A 24,495-nucleotide genomic window follows, 5' to 3' on the forward strand; every position below is an offset into this window, starting at 1 on the left:
AAGTTGAATCATCAGGAATTTTTTTTATAAATAAAGCATTTTCAAGTTCAGTGTAGAACTATATTGTCACCTATTTAGCTTCCATTTGTATTTTTTAACAAAGTCAAACACAAACAAGCAAAATATTTTTAAAAATCCTTTTAAAAAAAAAAAGAGTATCTAAGGGGAAGAACTCCGCACTTATAACTACATCTCTTAACAAAGTAGAAGCTACTTCCCTTATTCGATATCAAATAAAAAAAAAAACAATAATAAATTTACTAATTGGTCAGTTTTTAAGTTGATTTATATTTTGTCATTTACAATAAATACTTTTTTAAAGTTTCAACTTGATCAGAGGATGGGTATGGGAGACATAAATTGTCCAAACTTTTGACCAAACAGACAGACAGACAGACAGACCAAAGTGAGTTGATATAAGCTATGTAAAAAAAAATGACAGAGAAAACACAATAAATAGTCCTAGAATCTACGTGTAACGTATTCCTACGTATTCAAACAACGATGTATCTTAGATCAGTGATTCCGAACCCACAACCCGAGGGTCATATCCGGCCAGCGATGCGCAGCTATCCAGTTCATCGAAACTTCCGCCCACATAGCTTAATGAGGTCTCGGTTCGACTCGACAATTGTTTATGACCACACGGCATACCACACGCATATCAGACTATGTGAATAGCCACACAAGAAGGAAATGCTTTGGCAACCGTGTATTAAATTAGCTAAGCTTTCGTTTTAGTCTGACTCAAACAGGCAATGAAATCTTATAGGGCAAAACCTTTTTTTTTTAATGTTGTTTTAACCTAGATCTAGATTTTTTTCTTCTTTCTTTTTCATATCTCACTAATGTGAAGTCAAAGGTCGTCTGGGTTAAAAGATGAAAACAATAAAAGTTTAAACAGGAAATAATCCTTAGCAAAGAAAAAGATGGCAAGTGGACACTGACGTCAACAAATTAGCGAAGAGTTTAGTGCATAGAAGAAAGGGCGAGAGGAATCTTAGCCATGGATTTGAGATGTTACAGAAGGATTCTAAACATCACATACAAAGATCTCATTAGTAGTCATTAGTAACTTAAAAAAAAAACCGAAACAGGACCACTTTGGGGTTTAGACTCTATGAAGACCATTTGACTACTGTCCAAAAAAAAACGCAAGCTAAGACTGTACGGTCACATGAACAAAATTATCTGGTCTAGCAATGACTTTGTATAAGAATCATTAATTAATCAATAACCATGACTGTATGAATACATTTCAGTGTATATCTTCATGAGACTTGGAGCATGTTAGATTTTGTCTATTATATATAAAAAAAAGTTTTAATCGACTAATTAGTATTAGCTACATACAGAGAAACATAGATCCAGTTGAAGCCATTCTCCGGCATTCGCAATGGGACGACTATTTTTTTGTTTTTGTGGCGTAGCATCACAACAAATCACGACATTAAAAGACATTGGAGTCGAGCACTCGAGGAAAATAATGCAGGACTGGCTGAACTAATCGATAAACTAACTCACGCGCTTTGGGAAGCCAGGTGCTCACTGAAGCATTTTGTGTGGCCAGGTTAGAAGTAAATAACAAATATGAAGGTTACATGATGTCTGTCAAGACTTTCTAAATCCCACTAGACTCTCTTTCTGAATCATGACTTTATATATACATCTCTCTTTCTGAATCATCACTTTATATATACATCTCTCTTTCTTTCATGACTTTATATATATACATCTCTCTTTCTGAATCATCACTTTATATATACATCTCTCTTTCTTTCATGACTTTATATATACATCTCTCTTTCTTTCATGACTTTATATATACATCTCTCTTTCTTTCATGACTTTATATATACATCTCTCTTTCTTTCATGACTTTATATATACATCTCTCTTTCTTTCAGGACTTAATATATACATCTCTCTTTCTTTCATGACTTTATATATACATCTCTCTTTCTTTCATGACTTTATATATACATCTCTCTTTCTTTCATGACTTTATATATACATCTCTCTTTCTTTCATGACTTTATATATACATCTCTCTTTCTTTCAGGACTTAATATATACATCTCTCTTTCTTTCATGACTTTATATATACATCTCTCTTTCTTTCATGACTTTATATATACATCTCTCTTTCTTTCATGACTTTATATATACATCTCTCTTTCTTTCATGACTTTATATATACATCTCTTTCTTTCATGACTTTATATATACATCTCTCTTTATTATGACTTTATAATTATATATACATCTCTCTTTCTCTCATAACTTTTATGGGCCTTACGCTTTCTCTCATGACTTTATATACATCTCTCTTTCTGAATCATGACTTTATATTTAAATATACATCTTTCTTTCGCTCTCATGACTTTTATATACATCTCTTTTTCTCTATCTCATGACTTTATATACATCTCTCTTTCATAACTTTTATGGGCCTTACGCTTTCTCTCATAACTTTATATATATATATATATATATATATATCTCTTTCTGAATCATGACTTTATATTTATATATATATACATCTTTCTTTCTCTCTCATGACTTTATAGAAAATCTCTCTTTCTGAATCATGACTTTATATTTACATATACATCTTTCTTTCTTTCTCATGACTTTTTATATACATCTTTCTTTATCTCATGACTTTATATACGTCTCTCTCTTTCTGAATCATGACTTTATAAGTCTTCCGCTCTTTCTCTCTCATGACGTTATATACCATTCTCTCTTAATGACTTTGTATCTACTCTCCTGTGGCTCTCTCTTGACTTTACATGCTTGACTCTCTCACTCTCTCTTCCTCTCTCTCAGGACTTAACATGTCTCACTTAAGTCACCCTCTCTTTCTCTCTCTCCCTATCTCCCTCTCTCTCTTTTCTTCGTCCATTTTCTCTAACCCTATAGCTAGTTCTCCATTTCTCTTATTGGAATACTCTACTAAGATGACAGAATCTGAAGTCAAGCCCACACACGAAGAGAACACACAAACATAATATAACAAAAGACACATCTAAAACAAACCCTTTTATTTTGTCTTTTGTTTCTTTATGGTTAAAACATAGGTCAAAACACAGGTCAAAACACAGGTCTAAACTCAAGTTTAAACACAGGTCTAAACACAAGTCTAAACACAGGTCAAAACACAAGTCTAAACACAGGTCAAAACACAAGTCTAAACACAGGTCAAAACACAAGTCTAAACACAGGTCTAAACACAAGTCTAAACACAGGTCAAAACTAAAGTCTAAACACAGGTCAAAACACAAGTCTAAACACAGGTCTAAACACAAGTCTAAACACAGGTCAAAACACAAGTCTAAACACAGGTCTAAACTCAAGTTTAAACACAGGTCAAAACACAAGTCTAAACACAGGTCTAAACACAAGTCTAAACACAGGTCAAAACACAAGTCTAAACACAGGTCTAAACACAAGTCTAAACACAGGTCAAAACACAAGTCTAAACACAGGTCAAAACACAAGTCTAAACACAGGTCTAAACACAAGTCTAAACACAGGTCTAAACACAGGTCTAAACTCAAGTTTAAACACAGGTCTAAACACAAGTCTAAACACAAGTCTAAACACAGGTCTAAACACAAGTCTAAACACAGGTCTAAACACAAGTCTAAACACAAGTCTAAACACAGGTCTAAACACAAGTCTAAACAAGCTTAAACACAGGTCTAAACACAAGTCTAAACACAAGTCTAAAGCGTGAGTTCTCTTGGGACAGACCTCCCCACATCCCCCTGGTTGTACTGCATCACAGTATGGATCTAATAAAGATATACAGATCACTCAAAGGTCTATATGTGTAAGTATGTATGGTGGAGAATCTTTTTAAGAAAGTTTTTTTTTTTGACAAGGTCGCGGACACTTTGCTTACACAAATAGCTAGTACATTATTCACCAATTTATTATGTGCAAACAGTGTAACATTTACTTCGAGGTCGATCTTTACATCAGAGACTATACAACGTCAAACTACAGGTTTACCCCTCCCACCAAATAAATTCGATTTTTAACTTTAAAATGATTTTCTACAGAAGGGACAGTGGGTGCCTATACTGTTACCTTTAAACACTAGTACCACTATTGCAGTCTTTCTATTAAAAAACAACACAAAAAAAAAACCTAGGCTTTACAACTAGATTGCAATATAAGTTATCTCCCCTTCCCAGGTCTAAAAATAGACACACCGCCGGGCATCAAAACCAGTTAGCCGCATGGGCAGCAATAAATAGCAGATCAAGATCACGGTATTCTTGGCCACGGGGATACAATTAAGTTTAGTGGTCAAAGGAGGTCGATAGGTCACTTAAGGTCCTCTCACCAAACAGCTACGAGAAACTTGTGCTGTCAAAGGTTCCTTCATGGGTCGACACATCACGAAGCTAATTGCTCTACCAACGACACCATTTAAAAAAAAAACTCTAAGAAACGGCCAACTATTGTTTTTTTTTTTTTTTTAAATATTGACCTCCTAACATTATTGGACATAATTTTGTTCACGTGCCCCATTCACTGTAAAACCCACGCCATCGGCCGCACAGTTAAAACTCTGGTTTTACCGTTCTAATATTTAAAAAAATAGCATCATCTTATAATTAAATTTGGTCTATTTAGAACACGTTTCCCATGGAATTACCGCACTCCCCTCTAAAGTTTGTTTGTGTTCAGTAAGGTGTGGAATAAATAAAAGACGGTACATGAATAATTGCGCACCGTCTTATGTAGCAATTAGCTGAAATCATAGACATAAGTAAATATAGACTGGCCGATAAAAGAGTTTTATGAAAGGAAATTTTGTGACTTGTGTACTTTAGTATACAGCATTTATGAGCAGTGTAGTTTTGTTTAATCTCTAAGACTGAAGATTATGCAACTTTTTCAGAATTCGGAAATCCAACAACAATAGATATACGTTTTCAAGTTACATGAAGTTATTTCCCTTTTCCAGTCTAAATTTATATATGTGTATGGCTGAAATGTAATAGAAGAAACAGATTGTGCAAAGCTTACCGGGAAGACTCTTTGCTTTATTAAAGCATTACAATAAATAAATAGAATGAGAAATGTATAGACTATAGACTACCACCAGCTTCACAAAGAAGGAACTGATTAAAAACAAACTTTCTTTTATGTTACTTGTTTTCAATGATTAAATCTCGAAAATGATTCCATTGTTGGATTTTGTGTACACCGCGGCTATGCCAAATTATATAGTTTATCCACCGTGATTCGACGATCACCACTTCCGTCGTCCATGGGGGGCTGAGGGATTTGCGCTGGGGGTTTATGCCTCATCATGTGGCAGGGAAGACCTATGTGAGCCTGAAAAGTTCGGCTGCACACTGGGCAAGTTGGTCCAGCTGGAGCTTATGTCGGTTGCCTTGATTTTGTTTTTAAGTCGCTAGTTGTTGTTTTTTTCCTGCAAGCGCTGTTCTCTTGTTCTCTGCAATGATGCTCTACCATGTGCTTCCATCTCCCAGGTGACAGGGTCAATGTTGAAGGCTTTCAGAGACGCTTTAAGGGTGTCTATGAGGAGTCGCTTCCTTTCTTTGGCTCTCCATAAAAAGAGTCTTTTAGGGATGTGGGAATTTTCCATTTTGGAGATGAGACCTGCCCATCGCAACTGAGACTGCAGGATTGTGTGGGTGCTTTGCAGGTCCGATCTTCAGAGGAAGGAATTCAGGAATTTTTTCTTGCCATTTAACATTCATTATTTTTTTCTCAGACAGATCATGTGGAAGTGATTCATTTTGTGTGTGTGTGTGCATGTCTTGACTTTTCACATTTCTGAGGCATGGAGCCTTGTGGGAATGATGACAGCCCGATAGACACAAAACTTAGAACTTATGGTAATCCCTCGTCTATTCTACACATTTGTAGACAGTCTACCATAGGATGCACTGGCCTTGGCGATAGGCAGGTCGATTTGATATCAAGTTATACCCCCTTCCCCACCGATAAGTCAAACTATATTTTTCAGTACTAATAGACAAGTTGCGATGACAATTGTGTGAGTGTGGTGTGCCTGGTGTTCGACGCCATCCAATCCTCTTCACGTTTTCTTGCCTTTTTAGGCAAACACTAAGTACCACGTGACCTGGGTGGACTCCGAAACATCACGAAATCGCATTCATCCTCGGGATTCAAACCTGAGACACCTGGTTCGGTAGCCAAACGTTTTTACCGTTGGCCACAAGTCGGAAAGCTGGACAAGCAGATTTTTTTTTCGAATCTCATTGCGTTAACTGCTAACATATCGCTCTCTATGTTTTATCTCGAATGCCCAAGAATACGTTCGTACTTGGACGCTTACACAGACACGATTTGTACGCTATTTATAGTTACATGACGCGCTATTAATAGATCACTGGGATCCCCCAAAAGACACAAGGTAAATACATTAAAATGTTATGTAGCTATGTTTGACTTTCAGTTATTATTTTTTAACAACAGTGAAATGCAGTTACAAAACAGGTTAAATGCAATGCGCTCTGGCAGGGGCGAACTGGCTATTTGGGCATTCGGGCCGGTACCCAAATGGGCCGGTAGGGCCACGGAAAGGGCCGCATGGATGTCACTGTGTATCAACTTGTTAAATGCTTAACAATATTCTCTTATAAAAATCTCTCCACACTGTAATACTAATTTAATCTAACAAATTTTCCGAACTAATTTAATAGCCTACTTCCGTAGACAGTGCTACTAGTAGTGGGCTTCATCCTTTTTAGGGGCTACAGACTGAGCGATTAAAAAAAACAACATAAGGCCTATATTTCTTATAAACGTATAGAGTTCACTGTCTGCATGTGTACAGTTATCGATACTCAAGCTTAACATAATGATTTTGAGGACAGGTATACCTATTCATTGGACGCTCAACATATGATTTGTAATTTACGGGCCTAATTGTATAGAAATGCCTGGGCCGATTTCGACACCCAGTCCGCCCCTGCGCTCTGGGCCAAATCTTGTTCACGTTATCTCTTTCACTTCCCATTCTCGGAGCAAGTTCAAACATTGCACCAATATTCTTTTATTTTTTCTCAATAGACGCAATGTAGACTCAGGTTTGTATCATAAACTCCCACCCTTTTTTTTTTATAGTAATACTTACGCTATGACGTTAAATTGACGCGTCGATTACACAGCGGTGGGATCCGGTGGTCAACGGAAGACTAGTTAGCGTGGCCAAGGACTAATTAATTACAGGATTGGTCAGGGAGTGGTCAGGGCGTGACTAATTACAGAACAATGACCGCGATAACTCGTGCGATCTGACCTCATTTTTAACGAGACGACGTTCAGTTCACTTAATCCCAAGGAAAAAGAAAATTGAGACAGGCCACTAGTGGAGGGGGGTGGGGGAGGGTGATTCGGAGCGAGTGATTTGTTCAGGTCGTTATGACATATGTAATTCGCCTGTCCATAAGGACGAGGCGGTGACATGCGGGACAGTTACCTGATGGTTAGAGGACACGATTGTGTCTAATTAATGGCTAAGAGAAGAAAAAAAGAACATACGTGTAAAAATAAACGTGTATATTGCCTGATACACACCATACATGCAGTTTATTTTTTTAAAATATGAATGTTAAACTCATAACAGGTAACAGACAAATACATCAGTCCAGGACTAATCACTCAAAGCAATGAATTAAAAGAAATAATACAATTCTAAATTTAATAAACGTTTTGTACAATTAACTCTTTCTCTCCTAACTAGCGATGTCAACGTTGATTTAACCCCATAAAACTAAATTAATTTTTGGATTTATAAACATTAGTTTGTGTTGTGTAAAAAGAGCGTGCATTCCCCTATAATTCGATACCAAATATAACATTTTCAGATATCAAACATTAAAGTTATTGAAGTTTAATCATAACAGGATAGTGAAATACAAAGGAGCAAAATGAATAATTCTATGGGAACGAGGAAAATAATTACGGAGAGAAAGAGTTAAGACAAAAAAAAATACGTTGACATTGAGCAGTGAGACGAGCATGGGAAGATGTCGCTCGATGTTATGACTTCCTTAACAAAATATCGTTTGAAACTTCAACAATGTAGTTCGATTGTGAACATGCAAAATAAAATGGCTGGAGGAACACGTCATTTAGTATTGGGGTGTGCAACCAAGAAACATTCGTAAAGGAATCAACAATGTGTTATGGAGCGCATGTACGTGTATATAAAGTTACCGTGAGAGAAGAAGAGCGGATGTTTTTGGTTGTGTAGGCTGAAGAGTTTCTGATGAAACCACGAGCTGGTCTGTCGTAATTCAAGTTAAATACTGATGAGAAAGTTGAAGAGAGGAGACTAGCAAGAGACGAGGGACAGACAAGACGTGTATTTGTAGTGAGACTTTGTTTCCATCATCAGTTCACTTGTATGTCTCCATACTTCTACGTTCAAGTTGAATCAGTGTGCATTTAGAAATAAATTATATTTAGTTTTAAAAGAGGGCTGCTCGTGTTCATTTCAAGTTCTGCTTAAAGGAATGTATACCCCTGCGTCGGTTTAATTGTACTAGCTGATTGAGGCTACAAACCTACGGCCGTGTATTAAAAGTGAGGGTTTTTAGATGTTTCTGAATTATTTTTTTTCTTCTTCTTCGTTCTCGTTGTACATGTCGGAGAGTTCAGACCAGTAATCCTATATCTGAGATGAACCGCGAAGTGGTGTCCAGATCAGGCAGTTCTCCGTATAGTTTTTGCTGTATAAGAGGGTTTTGTGGCCAGAGTCTTGTTCGGGCCTCTTGATAAAGCATGCAGCTTTGAGGAACATGGTCAGCATTCATTGGTGATGCTCAACAGTGGCAACCCTATTATTTCTATTTTGCCAAAAATGAAGACAATGTCAGTAACTTAGAACAATCTACCTATGCTGTAACTTTAACAAGCTTTTCAAAGAGAAGTTTACAACTCAACAGATTTATCCACCCCACCAGATCGTGCTTGCGTGCGAAGGAGGAACATCAGTCCAGGATATTTGATAGAGATGTTTAAATTTTAGACATTATTTTGATGCGCTTCAAACAAAAGAGTTTGATTTTTTTTCTTTGACTTGCACACATAGAGTACGTAGTATTAATGTGATGAAGGGAAAAAAAAAAAGGTTCTCCAATAAAAGAAATACTGAACAGCTGTTTGTCCAATCACGTGACTAGTTAGTCATGATTACCAGTTGTTGAGAGGACGAGAGAGAAGGAAATACACTTTCCTCTGCGCCATACTCCCCCCCCCTTTCTCTTTCAGACTCCTCCCTATACCTCCTCTGAACATAACTGGTTGGATCACAAACACTTGGCCCCCCAAAAAAGAACAAAGGGAGAAGATAATCGATTTCCCAGGAAGACGGTATCGCATGTGCAGGCACAAGGAGCAGACGATTCGTTTCGTCCCTCTTCTCTCTTTTTCTTTTCTTTTTCACTCATCATTGACCGTGACGACACCAACAGCATAACTCCCCTTGTATCTCCCGAGGAAGTAGAAAGAGTTACTCCTCCTCATTGCATATCAACACCGTTATTGGGTCAAGGTGAAAAGTGTCGAAGGGAAAATACGGCTTCCGATTCCTTTTACAAATACTTAAAATCAAATAAATAGCCTACAAACTTTAGCAAATTGGTATTTCAAAAGTCTGTATTTCTAAATTTAGACATTGTCACGTGGTGTAAATTTATAAGGCAGTTTCGTGTTTTTCTAGAAGTTCTTGTTATATCCAGTTTTAGCCAGTCATGAGCTCGTCTGCAGTTCAACCAAGAGTTCTGTTTCCTGATCTCACCGTGGCGCCTTCCATGACGCAGAAATGGCAACCATAGCAACTCCCTTTGTGATCCGAATAGATTAACAGTGTGAGAGAAGAGACACCAGCCCCTCCCCCCCCCCACCCGACTATATCCTTCTATACGGAGGACGTCCTCTCATTGAAGACCCTTCCACAATAGTAATGGCACATAGAAGAAATATGAACGGCTGTCCGAAATATGCGACCTACACCCACACCTCTGTCAATGGAGCTAAAAACTTGGTTGCGACAGAAAGAGATTCCAGTGGAAGAACCCCCCCAACAAGCAGGGTCGGCGGAGAACCCACCTTTCATTCATGATCTCCGATATTCGACCGGTCTAAAGAGACTTGACCTCGACTCTTATTTGGGTCCCTTTTTCATGGGCGTACCAGAGCAAACAACAAAACATGAAACAAAGTAATGTGCAGCTATTCCACCTCTGATCCAACAGAAGGGAACACAGATGGCGCTGGCTTGGATTTCTTTGTCACAATAGGACAATTTGATACATTTTATAATGTTCCTAGAAATATTATATAAACAGTGGTAAAGCTGTACATTGATCTTGTTTGCTTCGTCTCGTGTATCGGTGATAACAGCTGGCGTTGAAATCAAGAAACAAAATAGTAAACACGAGGCCGCATACAACTCTGTGCTTCGAACATTCACTTACATTCAAGAAACAAAATTAAGCATTGATACAACGAACTGTATTCAATACAACAGTATTCGCAGTTTTTTCGCGTCAAGACATGCCCCGAAAGCTTTGATATAGACCAGTGTTTCCCAAACTTAATCCTTAAAGGAACACTTGGCACATCCTAAACACTTAGCGGAACAGTTTGCTTATTCTTTAGAGAGATTATTTGACTAGATAGCCTACTAGTTAATTGTTCCAGTTCTTGGAGAAACTATTCAGGCCTCACGGAACTCTGGGGTTCCGCGGAACACAGTTTGGGAAACACTAAGATAGAATATGGGGGACTAAGAGATGTCTAGTGCTATGGAGTGTACGTGCTTGTTTCTGATGTAACAGCGAGAAAAAGGAGGGCTATGTTGCCCCATCTGTGACCTACATATTTTGCCATCGAAAGCAGATATAACCATTGTCCGCCGGTGGTCGATTTAGATTTTCTTTTCGCCGTCTGCGTCTGTCCTCGGCAGCGAAATTTCTTTTGGTCTCAAATGTGTATCCCGCGGCCTTTCTACCCCTGACCTCCAGCTGTCTCGTTCTGATGAAATCACGAGGTGGTCTGTCGTAGTTCAAGTTAATAAATAAGGAGTGAAAGTTGAAGAGAGAAGTAGAAGCGAGAGACGTGTGACAGAAAGACGTGTGACAGAAAGACGTATGACAGAAAGACGTGTGACAGAAAGACGTGTGACAGAAAGATGTGAGACAGAAAGACGTGTAACAGAAAGACGTGTGACAGAAAGATGTGTGACAGAGAGATGTGTGACAGAAAGACGTGTGACAGAAAGACGTATGATAGAAATACGTATGACAGAAAGGCGTGTGACAGAAAGGCGTGTGACAGAAAGGCGTGTGACAAAAAGACGTGTGACAGAAAGACGTATGACAGAAATTCATACGACAGAAAGACATGTGACAGAAAGACATGTGACAGAAAGACATGTGACAGAAAGACGTGTGACAGAAAGACGTATGATAGAAATACGTATGACAGAAAGACGTATGATAGAAATACGTATGACAGAAAGGCGTGTGACAGAAAGGCGTGTGACAGAAAGGCGTGTGACAGAAAGACATGTGACAGAAAGACGTGTGACAGAAAGGCGTGTGACAGAAAGGCGTGTGACAGAAAGACATGTGACAGAAAGACGTGTGACAGAAAGACATGTGACAGAAAGACGTGTGACAGAAAAACGTGTGACAGAAAGACATGAGACAGAAAGACATATGACAGAAAGACGTGTGACAGAAAGACGTGTGACAGAAGGACGCATTTTTAGTGAGTTTAAAGCATACATTTTAACAGTTTTTTCTACGGGTATCTACAGTGAAGTTGAAAGCTGTGTTTTAAAAATAAAAGGTTTTGTCTAGAAAAGAAGTCTGTTCAAGCTTATATCAAGTTCTACATTAAGTCTACAATACGCCAACACTAGTTTAGCTGTACCTGCTGTTTTGGGCAACAAACCAAATCAACATAGGCCTATAGTAGTAATATAATTAGCCAAAAATCATCTTTTGGTTTTAAAAGAAATTCTTGGCCTATACTGTGGGAGCATACAAGAATAAAAGCATATTAAAGCCTTTCATTTGAAACGTCAGTTTTAAAATTTCCCCCTTCCTCCCATCGGCACCTTCGACACACGGAGGTCACGCTCTCATCCCTAACAGTGGTCCCTTTTTGCGTCTCTGAAAAAAAAAATAGATATTTAATATTGGTCTGCTCTTCAAACGGTTGAAAGAGATTTCGCCAAAACTTATCAACCTTATTAACGCGTCTACGAAAAATCAAGTGAGGTATATATTTTTTTAAAACTCACATTTATTTGAATGGCAATCTCATTTCAGCCAGGCCGAGTTATTGGCCTTCATTCCATCACCCTAATGCAGTGGCGGCAGAGTAGTAATTTATCTCCCCTTGTCACGTAGCATTATCCCTTCTCTGACGAAACTGCCGTCTCTTCCGGTGCAGTCTCCCGGCAACAGGGGAGACAACCATTGTATAACAGCAGATGAATTGACATTTTAAACAAAGGTCAAAAATCACTATTTTAATGCTTTTTTTTTTCACCTTACAAAAAACTTTTTGAGGAAAAAATATTGTCCCAAAGATCGTATAAGTCACACGGTAGAGTATTAAAGAAACATATAAGAATAGATATTTATTTCAAATTCACAGTCACTTAAGAGTTTGTGCTAGTTAGACATATTTTTAAAATTCTATATCTATTTCAATTACAATGAAACACAATTCTGTGAGTAAACAGTAGTTAAGGAACCCCGACAATGCAAGGCGTTTAGCTGATACAACGCGGTCAACATTATCGATAAATTGTATATTGTTCATGATCACTTAGGGGAGCGGTGGCTGAGTGGTAAAGCGGTTGGCTTCCAAGCTTGGAGTCCTGGGGTTGGAATCTCGGTGAAGACTGGGATTTTGAATTTCAGGATTTTTAGGACGCCACTGAGTCCACCCAATTCTAATGGGTTCCTGATCTTAGTCGGGGAAAAACTAAAGGCGGTTGGTCGTTGTGCTGGCCACACGACACCCTGCTCGTTAACCGCTGGCCAAAGAAACTGATGAACTCTTTTGGAGGTGGGTATCTGGGAGGTGTCCGTGTCAGCATTAGGCGCCCAGCAAACCAAATCTCGAATCGGGATTCAAACTCGAGCCCCCCACGAAAGGTAGCCAAGCGAATTTGAAGTTTACAACGAGGACTTAGCGTTTGTTGATCATTGTATTTATCAACGAAATCCGTCTCAGTTCTGTGACCTTGACATGCACGATGTTGAACTCACACAAAGAGGCTTACGTACGGTCCACACTTTAACTTCGAAATAATGTTTGGTGTGTGTGTGTGTGTGTGCGCTCGTGTGTGTGGGCCAGAGCTCGGTGTCACCAATGATGGCACTGATAGTCTGGAGACTAAATGGCAGATGCGGTGAAGGTCACAGAAGCCTCCACGTCAGCGCACAGACGAGTGGTTCCAATTGGATTGACCAGACTAGTGATCCTTTCAAAAGTGGCGCCCGCAGGGGCGAATGTCGGGCTTTTCATCCACTTGTAGGAAATGGTACCCTCAAACTGAATTCAGTCTATACATTGTGTTCCATATCAGTGCAAAGCTAAAAGCATTTTCAGAAGTGGAGAAAGTAGTCACGACCAAGAAAATAGCCGCATTTAAAAGTAGGCTATTGGAGTTTTCATTAGAAAAGTCATTGCAATACAATGATCTATTTATTTAATCTTATACTAACCGGTATGACCGGCGGTTTGCAGGCCTTAGTTTAGGTATTACTGATTTAGTTAAAGTATTACTGATCTACTAGATTGAACTTTGATCTACATCAAACATGGAGAATGTTCCCTTCACATTTTTTTTTCGCCACGAAAATAAAAGTAGACTGTGAAAATGGATTTACCCGTTCAGCCGACACAGTCAAATCAAACAGAAATACCATAAAAACGGGTTTACCCATTTTGTTAAAAAAGCTTCGTTCTTTAATAGAGAAACAATTGGGTACTTTTTGTCTATTTTTAGGGCTCTCCGTTTATGGTAGGGGTATTAAACATACACTACGGTCTCCGCCAGGATGTAAAAAAAAACCATTTATGCCAGGTTTTATCAAGATTGGTCCAACGGTTTTCATTTTATTCGGGACATACATACAAACTCCTTACTTTCAATTATATATATTAGATGTAGGCTAAACCATTCTATGCTTCGAGCGGCTTATTTTAAGAGTCAGTTAAAGAGATCGATTTACAAGCAGGGACACCCTATGTCGAATAAGGACTAGACCAATTAATGGGATTTTGACCGAGCCTCACATGGGGTTTGCGGCACTTGTTTCTACAGAATAAAACACGCATACCAAGAGTTGCGATGACATGGAGGCCGATACGAGGAAAGCTCAAACAGGGGACGCCCTCGTATAACTTGGCGCCGCACCTTCATAGGGGACATCAGAGCAGTGGACACCGCCTGGAAACATCCTGGAGACCGAATTGTATGAAGACAGATTGCCACCTAATGCGCCTGCGCGAGAAGATGTAAATGTAAGTGGATAATAGGCATATAGCTATTTTTTTTAAAAAAGATTTGAAAGTGGGTTTGTATGATCAGGAAGTTGCATAGCAATTGAGTCACGTGATTTCAGTGGATACGAATGGACCTCATTCACCAATCGTAAACAAACAACGTTTAGTCACGTGATAATATTGATAAAACAACGAAACAAACTGTCACGTGATAGCCATTGTGTATAAAAAATTAGATCGTAATATGTATAGAAGTGATAGAGAACCACGTGACTAAATGTTGTTTGTTTACGATTGATGAATGAGGTCCAGTAGTCTGCTTTGATGTAACGTTAGCTCAGTCTGTCCAAGTACACTGTAATTGATAATTGCAGTCCAACAAGTCTTGAAGAAAACAACTGTTGCTTTCCTACTCTCCTTTCTGTTTTCTCTCTCTCTCTCTCTTTCTCTCTCTCTCTCTCTCTTGGTCTCTTTCTCTGTCTTTTAAGTGTCTTTTAATTCTACAACCAGCTTGGATTTCTAGACGAAAATATTGAATGAAAAGATCACTTACCTCCCTTCCCTTTGGCGATTAGATTCCTTGCTCGTAAAACTGAAACATAATAATAATAATAATAATAATAAAATAAAATAATAATAATAAAAGAAAAACTGAGATAGAAAAACAAAGAAAATATGGGAACCTGGGCTTGGAGATTAAGCGTCTATGGAAATTGTCCAAAATAACAATATACCCCATTGTTATATCAACCGAGGGGATAATAAAAACTGACCTCACAGACACCTTAGGGGCCCTTAACATTCCTAGGAACATCTTCGTTGCCTGTCAGAAGGCGGTACTGCTGCAGACCTGCCACATCACCAGAAAATTCCTCAGTGGAAACTGTTAAAGGGACTACGATGAATTTTGTTTCTCTTTAGCGAAACTCGACCCTGGCAGCGCCAGAGAATGACTACTCGTTCATTTCTAACATAATAGTAATAATAATAATAATAATAATAATAATAATAATAATAATAGCCATGATGTACTGTAACACGAAATAGATTTTTTTTTTTTTTAAATACCATTCTTCATTTATACAACTTATGTGCGATTATTGTGCTCTTAATAACTAATGAATATTTAAAAAAAAACAAAACAGCTAAGCGAATATATAACTCTACTAGACTTTATAACATTCAAATGATAGGCCTTTTTTGCACCTTTAACATCCTTTAGTCTGTTGAACAATTTGGGCACCAAACAAGACCTGTCAATGGCCCTCCTCTATTCCCTCTCCGTGCTTAGCACTGGATAAACCTTCATTTAAAGGCAGACCATGTCCAGTCTAGATATAGTATATATAAGTCTATGGAATAGGGCCTACATGCGGAAATACCGGAAGACTTAATCTGTTCAAGATAAAGATTTTTCTAGTGCTCTATCCAAATTTAAATTTTTAAAATTTTGTATACAGTTCAAAATGTAGTGAATTTCTCCACACAAACACACACACGTACGTTTATACACACACACATGCACATTCATACAGATTTTCCGTGTTATTATTTGAAAAGATATTTCCTAATCCCCCACAGATCTAAGAACAATCCCCCACAGAGCTAAGAACAATCCCTAACATTCACTCTTGACAATTTGTGTGCATTCTTAAATCTTAGATCTAATTTTTGTTTATTTCAGCTTTGCCTTATGTGTAACCCTGGTGGTTATTTAGAGTACCTAAACTACTTCGAAAAGTGCTTCGTTATTCCAAGTATAAACTCTGCACTCTATCCAGAAGAGTTGAAGAAATTAATTGTAAATAAAATAAATGAGAAATGGACGAGCTCTCATCCAAATCACAAGAAAAGATGATGCCTATTATAAGCTATCCCGACAAGATCAACGTCTAATCTTTCGACTCAGGACCGGACACAACAGAATGAGACAACATATGTACCGGAAGCTCAAAATTGGAACCAGTGAAATCTGTCCGTGTGGAGTGTCAACAGAGAATGCTGACCATGTCCTCCAAAACTGCTCTCTTTACCAAACGGCCCGTCTAAGACACTGGCCCCAAAACACCCCAATAGAAAGAAAACTATATGGAGAGCTCCCTGATTTGGAAACCACTGCGCAGTTCATCTCATGTATTGGTCTAGTCATATGAACGCTTCAACATTAAAATGAGAACGAAGAAGAAGAAGAATTACAAGTATAGAGTAAGGAGAAAATGGGCGAAATTTCCATTTTTTTTCGCGTCTACAAGTGGTGAGGAGTCAGACAATCAGTCAGCTGGGGCTATTAAGAATTACATAATAGGTTTATAAAAATACAAACACATTTCATGGCAGTGATTTAATAAAACAAACAAACATATTAACATACGCGGGACATATTTAGAGAAATTGACATGACATGCGGACATATTGCTGTCATTAATGCCATGTCAGTTCATGTCATTGCTTTGCTGTTGTGTCAGTGTGTGTTCGACTTGCCATCTCTTGTTGATCAGAAATCTTGTCAAACGTGTCAGCAACAAATCAACAAACAGGGTCGATGAGTAAAAATATGTGTGTGTGTGAGAAAGAGAGAGAGAGCCTTGGTTCGAGTGGGTCTGTGTGTGTGAGTCAGCATGTTAGGGCTTGTGTGTAAGTAAGTGTGAGTATATAATTGTGTGTGTGTGTGTGTGTGCATTCAATAACCTCAATTATATCAAAAATAAAATTTTTAAACAATTTAAACAATTCGATGCCTTATATAGTGTAGGCTTATGCAATGTTTGAAGTTCCATTCATAGCACGAATGTCCATAGACTCTTGCGTGTTCAAAGTTGAACAATATCTTATTTGATATGAACTCAAAGATGGCTGTGAAGTCCGATCTTCATTTAGAAAAGCAGATCAAACTTGGTCGGACCTATTGCTGTGCTGTTTTTTTTATTTTTTATTCTATTTTTAGCTTGTCTTTATTCTTTGACACACACAATGTTTCTAGTACCATGTAAACAGTCATACAAAAAAAAGCTTTTGTTAACTACACAGGTCTACGAGAGTAACTTATACTGAAGACCTACTTGCCTACTAATATATCATCTATTTCAAACGTCTCTCTATATATATATGCGTTGACAGCACATAGGCCTTCAGAGTTGATCAGTCTACAAACTTCAAAAGACCTCAACCTCACAGTTTGTTGTTCTCTTCGCTTTAATGCAATGAAGGTAAGATCACGGTCATGGGCGCAGACGACATTTTTTCCCCATTGCAGCCCGGAGAAAAAGGGTCAATTCAGTCAGAAGGAGAGATAGTAGACTTCACACTTGTGAAGGGGGATTGGGGAGGGGGAGACCATGGGCGTAGCCAGTGGGGGGGGGGGTTGCTGGCAATGGCGGGGAGTCAACAATTTTTCCACTAACTACAGGAAAAACCTATTCTAGGGCACAATAAACGTGTTCCGAAAGAATGAAGGGTCAGAATGTAATAAAGATTATGTACACACACACACACACATACATACATATTTTTTCGTCGCCAGTGGGGGCGGGGGGAGAAACATTCCCCCTACCCCCCCCCCCGAAAAAAAAATCCTGGCTACGCCCATGGGGGAGACTACCCCCCCCCCCCACCCCCTCGCCAGGTACGCCTCAAAATGTCATCACAAAGAAACCAATGGTAACGCGCTCGCTAGCTCTCAACGTAGAGCCCCAGCTGTAAGGTGTGAGTTCAGTCCTCGACCTAGATTCATATTTAAAAAAAAAAGGCACGTGCGCTTCTTTCCTAGTGCCACCCCCACACCACACACACACCTTTTTTGTTTATAATATACAAACCTTTCATTCCAAGCTTTCGAGACTAGAATCAAAGTAGGACTTTTTAGAAAATAGACCAACTTAAGTCCAACACAATTTAAAAGTAACATACAACGCGAGGTCAGAGGTAAAAAAAAAATAGATGACTTTCTCGCAGACTTTGAAATATCTTCCCTATTAAAAATAAGGATTTAAAAAAGTTTTTTTAATCAATTTCTTTCTTTATGAAGCTGATGGTGCTCTATCATTTCTCTTTCTATTTATTTCTTGTAATCTTTCAATATTGCAAGAAGTCTTTTCACTGCGCCCATGTATTCACCATAAGACGATTTATTGATTGAACTCTCTACTGAATACAAACATGCGAGGCGAGTGCGGGAATTCCCGTTGAAGCCGTGTTTTAAAAAGTATTTTTCCCCTAAAAGATTTACATAAACTGTCAAATTTCTAGGAAAATCGTTAGAGCCATTTTCGAAATACCTGTCCAGTGTACAGCCTGAGGTCACGAAGAGTTGGCAAGCTAATAAGAGCAACTGTAAACAAAACTATTAAGTTACAGCAAAGAAATATTCAAGTCGACCTGTTTCCCGTCAGTAAAACCACTCTTACCTCTCCACCCCTCCCTCCCTTACCAAATAACGAGATGGAAAAACTCGGCGCCCCACTGTGTATCCACTTTGTATTTGACGAACAAACTGACGGTACGCCATGCTGCCAGGATTGGGGAAGTCAACAAATCACTGGGACGTGTGCAGGCGACGTCGACGGAACGTGAGAACCCTCACAGCTGCCAGCGACAAAACAACAACAATGGGAAAAACAAAACAAAAACAAAGCCTTAGCTTTACACCCACACAACTTTACAACAAAACTCACAGTTTACATTTAGTTCGGAGACTCTCTTTACATCCTTTGTAATGAACGTAATAATGCCTATATTAATATACAATAAATTGGAGTTACAACGACTATACTTAACGATCAGTAAAAATCTATATTCCATTTAAAACATGAAGCATTATTTTTTAACCACGGGACTACTTTTTTGACAGAAATATACACGTATTTATGCGCGTGACCCTTCTTTAGAATAAAAATTGACTAGAGAAAAAACAAACAGCTGCAGCATAGTGAGAGAAAAAGGATACGCAAGACAAAGAAGTTCTACAGACCGAACTAGAATAGCGGCTTCTAGAACGGCAGCTCGTCGCCAGGCAGCAGCGACATCTAGCTCCACCAGGGTTTTATGTGAACTCATTTATCAAAGCAGCCTAGCCTAACACTACCCCTTTTTTCCAATTCATCTTTGCCTGACATCTCTAACCCCTTCCGATTTCCCGCGCTTTTTTAAAAAGAAAACACCCACATTTTTTTTTTTATGGAAGTGCAGAGCGCATGTATAATTAGCAAGACCCGGCACTGCAAGGCCAGGTGACAAGGGCACAAACAGATCGGTCACACAAAGAGACTGGAACCCGAGTGATTCAATCAGGTGTGAGGTGCACCCAATCACCTGGCCCTAGTTCACGCCGCGCGCTGTCTTGAGGCTGATGACGTAATAAGAGACGATCACATGACATCGGGGCTCAGTTCCGAGAGTTTCATAATCTGGTACATAGCATCAGGACTTCGGGAAAAAAAGGGGGGGGGGGGGAAGGGGGGAATGAGGAAAAAGTGAAAGCTTATGTTTAGTACAGTAGTGTGGATGAGTATTCCCTACAAGGGGGGAGTAAGTACTATTATAGAATGAGACGCATCAAATTTTAACCAGCATGCAAAGCGAAACTTAAAAAGACAAAAAGTAAATAACTAACGAGACGACCAAAAAAGAAGAAGAACGTACCTCCTTCTGGGAGGGGGGGGATCTTAAAAACGATAACATTAAAGAATGGACCGATATCATCAAGGAATGGACATAGTCTGGCGTCAGAGCCGGGCGTCAGAGCCGGGCGACAAGAGCATTTGGCGTGTCTCTGCGGTGAAAGTGAATAAAGCCGGGCGCCATTTGATAAAACAGTGAAGCCAGAAATCTATCACGCCATAAACAAGAAAAAAAAAACATACCAAATACTGAAAAATAAAACATAGCTTATATTAAGTGTAATTGTATTAATTAGTTTGTATTAGTCATTTAATTACATTTGTAATAGATCTAGCTAGACCAACAACAATATAACTGTGCAATTAGCAATATTTTATCAATTGTTTTTGCTAAGCGCAATTTCATGCTTTTAGCTTTCTAGATACGCTATGATACTATCATTTGTCTGGAAAGAAAGGGATATCCTGGCCATCGCTTTTTTAATGCATTTTCAAAAAAGGTGAACGAGCTGAATTCGATGGCTAAATCCTCCATGATAACGGTCAAACCAGAGTTTCCCCCGTGTGGCCAACGTGTTAGTAATTCTTTTCTCAGCGATACACATCAACTGTTAAGTTTCTAGAAAAATCGTTAGAGACGTTTTTGAAATCAGCGTCCAGGTTCCAAGAAGTAGTGACTTGAATAGAGGTATTGTAAAAGGATATTTGTTAACAGCTTAAAGCAGGGATTCTCAACCTGTGGGTCGCGACCCCCTTGGGGGGCCGTTTGACGATTTGCCAGGGGTCGCCTAAGACCATCGAAAATATGGATTGTTATTGGCTATTCTTCTATTGCTGTGTGCGTGTTTGGGGGGGGGGGTCGCGGCAGAATGGGGGATTGTAAAGATGGGTCGCCGAGCTTAAAAGGTTGAGAACCGCTGGCTTAAAGTGAACATACATCATCAATTAACCCATCTTTGTCTGTTTTGCTTAGAGTAACTAATACTAAAACTACTTCTTCTAGCCAGCTCTTGGCCGCTGTGCTGTACGATCTTTAGCGTGTACAGAAAGGAAGAAGTAAAATAATGTGTGTGTATGTGTGTGTGTGCGAGCGTGCGTGTAGGCCTACAAATCAATAGCACACACCGGGCGCCACATGTGTTCTAAAGCTGTGACATCCAATTATGTAATTAGATTTTAAATTAGCGAATATTCCCCCCCTCCCCCCTCTCTCTCTAACATCAGTCTATCTAGTTCTGCTTGGGTGGAACGTCACTCAAAAGTTAACAACAATACTTTCCCATCCAAATGTGTTTGCTACCTCTTCTTTGTGTAAAGCCACCTCAATAAAGGCTACCTGCTACCTGCATATTAATGATCCCACTCATGGCACGGTGACGCCAATGTGCTCGCTAGCCTCCACTCAGCCCAAGTTTCCCAACTTAACATGGTCTCTCCCAAAGATGAACATATCAATAAAGTTTACCTTCTTTGGAGATTTTCTGTTTATGGGGGGGGGGGGGATAGTCTTAAAAGTGAACTTATCTGTCCGGTGTTGTTCTCTATCGAGGCTGAAAAGAAATGAGCTACGCTGGTGTAAAAGTGCGGTAAATCGGAAGGGGGCGGAGATGTCGTGTTTTTAAGGTCCTGACTGTGTTTCCAATATAGATCATTTGACATCTTGAACATATTATAGCATATATGACTCCAATAACACTTTAGAGACATTCGTAACTTTACAACTAAGCTCGTCTCTATCCATTTTAATAACACACATCATAGGGGTACCACCGACCTTCTCGTCACTGCTATACAACAATGCAAATGACAAAAACACCCGTCTGCAGATCGAAAACAAACTTATTTACATGTCAGGCATCCTCCAACCTCACGGGATCAACAACCAGCACATTTTTATTTAATATGCGATGGGCACTAACACTACCCCCCTTTCCCCATTTATCTTTTTCTGACATCTCCGCCCCCTTCCGATTTCCCGCGCTTTTTAAAAAAGAAAACACCCACAAAAAAAAACAACAATGTTTATCGAAGCAGAAAAACTCCTCATTTACAGCAATATATCTCAATACTGCAAGATTTATTTCTCATGTTCAAAACTTATAACAGACAGAGAGTGAGTTGATATACGCTGTGCATAGAAAAAGAATCGAGCTCTAATTTTAACAATATCTTGATGTGTGGAAGTTGATCTTCGTATCAGATCTCATTAATTATCGCTAGTTATTGTTGTCTAATTTCCAAATAATATGTTTTCAGCCACAGAGTGAAATTCTAAAGCTTCCTCCATTTTAAAATTAATTTCCGTTACAAATGCAAGGGCTTAGAAAATTTAGCTCGGGCGTGCTACAAATTGCTCAAAAACGATCCGACTTTTTAATTAACACTGTTCATCAACACTTCCTGCATTCTGTAACACCGATACACCATATGGATAGTTTTTTTTTTTTTTGTTTCGTCATGAATGAACTCTCCAATATTTAAAGATCAATGTAGGAAACCAAATAGTAAAATACTTTGCACTTCAAACGAAATAGCTTAGGAATTTAACTTTACTACGAATCACGGACCAATAAATTAACAAATAAACATTTATTTACTTGGTATACATTTGATGACATTGCTCGGTAATTAATGAATGGTCCAACACATACTTTAATTCAACAATCACTTAAGAGTTTGAAGATGGGCGATGGACTGAAAATCCCTGGCCTCCCACACATATACACACTCACCATCAAGATTGATCACACCCTTGATTAAGCTCCCCCCCCCCCCCCCCAAAGCCGACCTTACGTCCCGAGCGACCCTACCCTACACACTGGGCCTAAGCCCCTCTCAATCACGTGCGGGGCTAATCCTTATGTTTACACTAGGGGCGCTCTCTCTGAAACTGAGCGCCCCAACACTTTCAAAGTCTAGGTGGAAAGGGGGGGGGGAAGTGTGTGTGTGTGTGTGTGTGGCGCGCGGTGAGGACAGGTCAGACAAGTGTGTTCGTGTGTGGATGTGTGTGCGTGCGTGTGTGATATACTTAATACTAAAACGTTAGCGAGTGAGTCTTGCGATCAAGCCTCCATCCCAGGTAAACTCTATTAGAGTGAAATAAAAACTAAGCCTTAGAAAGTGTACATTTCAAGTCCTGACATACTGAAATATAAACCAAAGACTTAGTAAAGGCGAAGGCAGTGAGGGCGTTTAAGGTCAATGGGGACAAACTTGAAATTTCACAGGTCAAGGCATTTGAAGGTCTGTACTTATGCTTTAGTGTATTTTAGCAGAGCGTCGGCTTCTTGTTTAAGCTTTGCTGCCAAGAATTTCTTATAGTTTAGGGTGTACAAATTCGATCTACCAATATAGTGATTATCTTATTGTATATCAGATTCAATCCTCGGCTGACAAATAGATTTGCCATATCTCTCAGAACTGTATGATTTATTTCTCCTTTTCTATATAAAAAAATTAATTACGACTAAACAATTAATTAATTGATTAATTCTTTGATTGATTAATGTTTTGTTAGGGGCAATGAATAATTGTGCAAAGTTTCAACTTAATCCGAGGATGGGAGGTGGGAGAAATAACATGTATAAAATTTGTACCAGACAGACAGACAGAGTTGATATAAGTTTTGCAATAAAAATACCAATAATTACATTCTGACTACCCAAAGTGCCAGGCTGACATTATAGCGTCATTTATTGCCGCGTCACGTGACCTTCTCAATCTGTCCTATATACGATTAATGTCAAGCAGACGACAACATTTAACAGCTTTTTTTCTCCACTCTTTTAATAAGAAAACACACATGCACACACAAGCACACACATCAGCAGTTCTCTCAATTCTCCAAAATCCAAAGCTCAAATAAAAAAAAACACAACAACTGCGGCCACATTTTGTTGTTTTGATTAACTCCCCCGTTGATCCGTGCAGACGTCTGCTGTCACTCAAGGTCATTGAAAATCAAAATGAAGACAAATGCTAAACAAAGAACGCGTGATCCCGAGTAATTTTATTAGGGGAGTAAAACTAGGAGCAAGAGGGAAGTGTGAAGGTCAAAGTTCAAAGAGGATTACTGGGTTTCAATAGAAAACAAAAAAAAAACAAGACTACTGGTGAACACTCAATTACTTTTATCTTTTGTCTTTGACACTCTGGTAACCATTTTTTTTCTTCAACCCCCCCCCCCTCCCCGCCCTCTTTTTGAAAAACGGTGACTCGAGTCAGCCAAAAGCCTACAATTACCAAAAAAAGCCTAGCAATACCAGGAGGAGTTCATCTGTCACTTCTGTTGTTCTTTTTCTTGACAACGCTAAACATTCTGAAA

At 38.9% G+C, this 24,495-nt stretch overlaps 1 protein-coding gene across 5 annotated transcripts in view; it reads right to left on the minus strand.

Annotated features, from left to right (window-relative positions):
• The window catches only part of LOC106073495 (rab11 family-interacting protein 2-like), an 88,781-nt gene that overhangs the window by 30,585 nt on the left and 33,701 nt on the right, over positions 1-24,495 (minus strand). For all 5 annotated transcript variants that reach the window (XM_056045336.1, XM_056045337.1, XM_056045338.1 and 2 more), the window contains one exon: positions 15,110-15,148. In XM_056045336.1, the coding sequence (XP_055901311.1) occupies positions 15,110-15,148 (39 nt within the window). The remainder of the gene's footprint in view (positions 1-15,109; positions 15,149-24,495) is intronic.

This window comes from Biomphalaria glabrata, chromosome 10 (assembly GCF_947242115.1).
Source record: "Biomphalaria glabrata chromosome 10, xgBioGlab47.1, whole genome shotgun sequence".
Taxonomy (NCBI): Eukaryota; Metazoa; Mollusca; class Gastropoda; family Planorbidae; genus Biomphalaria; species Biomphalaria glabrata.